This window comes from Raphanus sativus, chromosome 8 (genome assembly GCF_000801105.2).
Source record: "Raphanus sativus cultivar WK10039 chromosome 8, ASM80110v3, whole genome shotgun sequence".
NCBI lineage: Eukaryota > Viridiplantae > Streptophyta > Magnoliopsida > Brassicales > Brassicaceae > Raphanus > Raphanus sativus.
Genome location: NC_079518.1, coordinates 17,438,705 through 17,444,347, shown reverse-complemented (window position 1 = coordinate 17,444,347; position 5,643 = coordinate 17,438,705). Strand labels below are relative to the sequence as shown.

At 29.1% G+C, this 5,643-nt stretch overlaps 1 protein-coding gene across 1 annotated transcript; it reads right to left on the bottom strand.

Moving 5' to 3' along the window:
* Positions 1-4,626: 4,626 nt before the first annotated feature.
* On the bottom strand, positions 4,627-5,364 carry LOC108821292 (ethylene-responsive transcription factor ERF022-like). The gene has a single exon (XM_018594339.2). The coding sequence runs from the start codon at positions 5,290-5,292 to the stop codon at positions 4,777-4,779; it is 516 nt and encodes a 171-aa protein (XP_018449841.1). The 5' UTR covers positions 5,293-5,364; the 3' UTR covers positions 4,627-4,776.
* Between the last annotated feature and the right edge of the window lie 279 nt (positions 5,365-5,643).

Genomic DNA, 5,643 nt, shown 5'->3' with positions numbered 1-5,643 from the left:
TTGCTGTAACTTTAAATTTTATTGCTGTAGAATTTTATAGAAAGCACTAAAAATTTGCTTTGGATATTTGGCTCTGCAGATCACTTTACAGCTGTAGGTTATTTCAAGAGCTGTGGTTTTAAAAAATAAATTAAAGCTTGATTGCTCTGATTTTGATGCTTTAGAAATAAACGGGGCTGTGGAGAGCACCCACAGCCATTACCAATTATTTCTACAGATTTTAGATTCTACAGATTGAAATATATTTCTACAGATTTTAGATTCTGAGTAATGTGTAGATTGTGAGTTCTACATGTTTTGGAATGATAGAAAAAATGCGTAATGTATATTTTTAGATTATTGTTATTTCCGTAGATCAATTATTCTAATCTTAGTTGAAGTAATAAAAAACGTGGATTTCATTTCTACTTTGTATAATGTACATTCTATATGTAGATTGGAATATGAATTTTTTTTATTTACACACTTTTAGAACCAAAAAAATACCTTTACATTGGTATAGGTATTTACAATGCATTTTCTATAATTCCTAATTTTTTGGTTTCTAAAACTATTTATTTGGTTTATTTTTATAAATAGAAAATGTATTATAAGAAGAAAAAATGATACAAATTTGAGATTTGCCTAATGAGACAATGTACCTGTTTTCGGTCTAAAAAACAATTTTCCCTTTTTAGTTTTGCCATAAGTTGTTAACAAAATTTCCAATGCGGTTTCTATTTTTCCTAATTTTTTTGGTTTCTAAAACTATTTATATGTTTTATTTTTATAAATAGAAAATGTATTAAAGAAAAAAATGATACAAATTTGAGATTAGCCTAATGAGACAATGTACCTGTTTTCGGTCTTAAAACAATTTTCCCTTTTTAGTTTTGCCAAAAAATGTTTAACAAAATCCCCAATTTGCATCCAAGAAATGTTAAATACATGGAAAGAAATTAATTGATTGAATATCCTGTTAGGAGTAAGACTACTCTTAAGAGAGCATAGTCAAATTAAAAAAATTATATTATATTTTTAGTATATGACGCATATATTTGTTTGTGTAATAATTTATTTTTCAAAAGTTCCAAATATACTGAATATTGACTTTGTAATCTTCATTTTTTTATTAATAAACTGTTTGTCGTAAAAGAAATAATTTGTTTTTTGAAAGTTCCGATATACTGAATATTGACTTTGTAATCTTCAAATTTTATTAATAAAATTTGTTTGTATGTGTATTTCATTATCAAGACAACTAGGTGTTTTCCTGCACCATGTGCAGAAATAAAAGTTTTAAAATTTAAAATTTATTTTAAAATAAAAGTTTTGTTAATTTTTGATTTTCTTATTTTCTTATAATACATAATCTTAATTTAATCGTATGTAAAAATTTAAGATTAAATAAATATTTATTATTAAAAGTATATTTAGTAATATATGTATATATTTAAAATTACAATTTTGAAAATATTCTTTTATGTATATCTTTTGGTTAAAATATATTAAATAAAATTCTGTAAATTTAAGAGAAACTTTTTAGGTATTTAATTATCAAAACATAAAACTAAATAATATTTCTAAAATATATGGATATAAAAATAAACTAATAGTATTGAGATTAGAAAATTACATTTAAAAACTGTATAGTTTGAAGAATTGTCTTACTATCAATAATTATATAATTACAAAATAGTATTAAATTTTGAAAATTTTAAAATAATATAATATTTCTATTTTTACTATTATATTATGTACTGATATATTAATGATGATCTATGAGCTATTACCATATTTTAAAAACTTACCAAAAATAAAAAATCAACATTAAATGTAAATGTCCATGTTACAATTTTTTTTAAAAAAATATATTCTTTTTTTAAATGCATAGTATTTTGAAGAATTTTTTAACATTAAATTTATATACTTATAAAAATATAGCTAAATAATATTTCGAAAATTTAGATATTATTATATTTCTATTTTAATACTAAAATAAAATAATACTTAAAATGACTAAAATAAAATTATAATAAAATTTATATTAGCTAAATAATAATATTTCCTTTTATTTATTGTTATTATATGATGATCTATAAGTTATTACCATATTTTAAAAAACTTATCTAAAATATAAATCAACAAATAAATGTAAAAGTCCATCTCATAATTTGCTTCAAGCCATGTCATCAATTTAGTGTGCCATATCATTATTTTTCTTTCAAAATTAATGTAGTGATGACACATGGCAAATCACTCAAATATAGACTAGGGGATGAGACAAGGTGATACAACTAGCTTTGAAGAATCAGAGCCTTGTGAATCTAGGATAGCTAATTAAAGCAGGAGGTCTGTGAATGCCCAAAAAAAAAGACTAAAAAAACAGCCACAGACAAGTAAGGTTTAATCTAACCATAACGCATTGATTAAAGCTTAAACTAAAACTAATGCTACATAATTTTTTATATAATAGTATTATTTGAATCGTATTTATAATTTTTTTAAAGATATGTAAGTTATGAAAAAATGAAAATGAAACTTTAACTAAAATTTACAATATGTTAATATATATATATATATATATATATATTTACTATATATATTGGATTATCGGTTTGGTTCGGTTTAAATCCAAACGAAACCAAACCATTTGGGTTGAGTAAAACATGAACCAATTGAGTTATATAAAGAACACGGTTTGGTTTGGTTCGGTTTAACTTCAGTTTGGTTGGTTCGGTTCGGTTCGGTTTAGGTTTTTTGCCCACCCCTAATTTTTGCAATAAGTTTGAAGTGTATACTTCAAACAATAAAACGCAGAAGCAAACTTCTAAGTAAATCTACACTTATTAGTTAATTACCAATTAAAACAAAAAAAATCTTAGTTCCATAATTCACACACATTAACTTTTAAAATTCATCAAAGACCATTAAGATTTACTAACACACATTGTAAAATAATTGATTCGTGAAAAAAATATGATGAATAATACATAAATGTACTTTTAATAGAATTTACGATGTAGACTTCCGTATGTACTTTTAATAGAATTTACGACGTAGACTTCCAATGCAATCTACACTTATTATCTAACATATAGTTAAACCAAAAAATTGTAGTCTACTTGGCACTAGCTTGATACACATAGGAGTACGAAGTGTGTCTTAGATAACTCGATCAAGTTCGGCACTTGTTGATGATTCGTGACATGCATAGGAGGAGTATCTGGAGCCATTTGCTATAAAATAACGCCTGGTAAGAAATATATTAGCTCCACCATCTCGGTTTTCTTGTCCATATCATAATCTTCTTGTGCCAATTCACGAAGTTCACCATGTATACAACCATCAAGCACAAGGAACATTCTCCTTTTTCTGATTATCGACCACAAACTCTCAACAAGAGCTTTTCACTACCCATTCTCCGTACACAAAGGTAACTGAACCATTCCCTTCAAAAAGAAAACGGTTTACAAATTTAGCGAACAAATATTTCATATTTTACTACAGAATAGACTTACAAATACGTCTACACTTATTAGCTAACAACATAGTCAAATCAAAAATTTGATAGTTTCATAATTATAACATATTTTTTTTTCAAAATCACTCAAGAGTCAAGACCATTAGGATTAACTAACACACACTGTCAAACAAAAAAAATCTTTAAAAACTTGATGAATAATACACAACTCCATTTTTTTTAATAGATTTTTCTATGTAAACTCCATATTCTGTCTAAAAAATAATAGATTTTCTTTTCAGTTCACGTTTGTAGACTGTCATATAGGTCTACAATTTCTGTTAGTTTTTATAATTGCAATATTCATTCTACATTTTTAAAATGTTAGTTTTTGCAATTGACCATAATTTACCCAAGATTTGACTTTCAAAAGTAAACTCATATGCAGTCTACATTTTTTTTTGGAACTGGTTAGTTTTTGCAACTGACCAAGTTTGACTTTTTACAAGTAGATTAAAATAAATTTCTACAAATGGTATAATTCACATGAAGTCTACTCTCAAATCCGACAGCTGTTGGAATCAAAAGGGGTATTCTTGAAATCAAAAGGGGTATTCTCGAAATCAACGTCTAAGATCGCTACTCTTAAAGAAATGTTGGGGTCAAAATCGGTAACGATGAAATCAATTTCGGAAGGTTCCCGAAAAATCATTTTAAAAGGAAAATAAAAATACGGAAAACTAAAACTTCATATTTTTAAAAGTATTACACGACAAATTCCTCGAACAGATGATTCCCGAACATCGAAACAACCAAACCGGCATCGTCCAACCTGCCATCATACGAGATGAATGAACTACATCTAACTCGCCCAGTGGCGAGTTGGACATGAATGAACCACATCTAACTCGCCTAGTGGTGAGTTGGATCGACCAGTCCACTGATTTTCTCCTTAGTAGAATCAACAAGAAGCTCAAGTACTCTCTTCCATTGAGTTGTATACTTGTGGCCAAACAGAGGAACTCTAAGACGATTATTATCATATATACGGAATCATCCGGCAAGCTTGCACTCCATGAATATTTTATAAATGAAAGTTTAATTCAATCACATTTAAAAAACATATATGATTACAAAATGAACCCAAGAAAAACATCTCGGGTCCCAAGTTTATTATACTCCACTAAATAAATAAAATATCATATCGAAACTCTAAAATTGTTGGTTACATTATGAAAAGATTTGAATGTTAAAGAAATTAAGTAGATTAAAACACTATATTTTACCAAAAAAATATCAATTAAAATCCCATATGGACTGAAGTTGCTGCATTTTCAAAAAAACTCAGCTCTATCGCACTGACCAAAATATCGTCTGTATAACTCTTCATAATCATTCACTTCCAAATCATGCATCCACCCCATCCTCGGCGAGTCCAATGGGAACTCAGTAATCGCCTGAATCTGATCTGGAGACAATCCGACCCGAGATAGTCCCTGGCCCGACCCGATATCTGGTTCAGTAGACCCACCCGGTTTAAACATTAATGATGCCTCTTGAGCAGCCGCTTGAACGGCCTCGGAACTAGAGCTTTCTGGCCGAGGAAAACTGTCGGCGAGCTCCGGGAAATTGAGATGTGTCCCACGTCCTCGGAGGTGAAGAGCCGCAGCGTCGTAGGCAGCTGCGGCCATCTCGGCTGTTTCGTAGCTCCCGAGCCAAATCCTGGTTTTCTTACCGGGCTCTCTGATCTCCGATACCCATTTCCCCCATTTTCTTCGGCGAACACCTCTGTAGGACACTTGGTCAACGGATAAGCGTTCTTCTCTTTGATCAAAATGGTTGTTTTCCATGTAGTAAGTAGTATAAGGTTGCTCGTAATATAGTGTGTGTGTGTGTGTGTGAATTGAAATGTGCTAATCAATTAAAAGACCAAGGTTGTAGAGTCCTTATTTAGGTGAAATTGTATATATAGAGAAATTAACAAAGACATTGAGTGATGGGATGGAATTTGTGAGGCCTGTTTGGTTTCAAGTGATCAAGTGAGCTTCCCACGTAGTTACGTGTGGAGTGGAAATATGCTGTCATGCATGCATCGTCCTTGCTTCTACACATTGAATTGATAATGGGTAAAAAAAAACTGTTTATAGTTTTTAACACGTAATAGTAGGGTATTCTAAGAAGGTCCACTTATAAGTTTTATT

Coding starts and splice junctions, on each gene's coding strand:
- LOC108821292 (XM_018594339.2), bottom strand. CDS start 5,292: ATGGAAAACAACCATTTTGATCAAAGAGAAGAACGCTTATCCGTTGAC.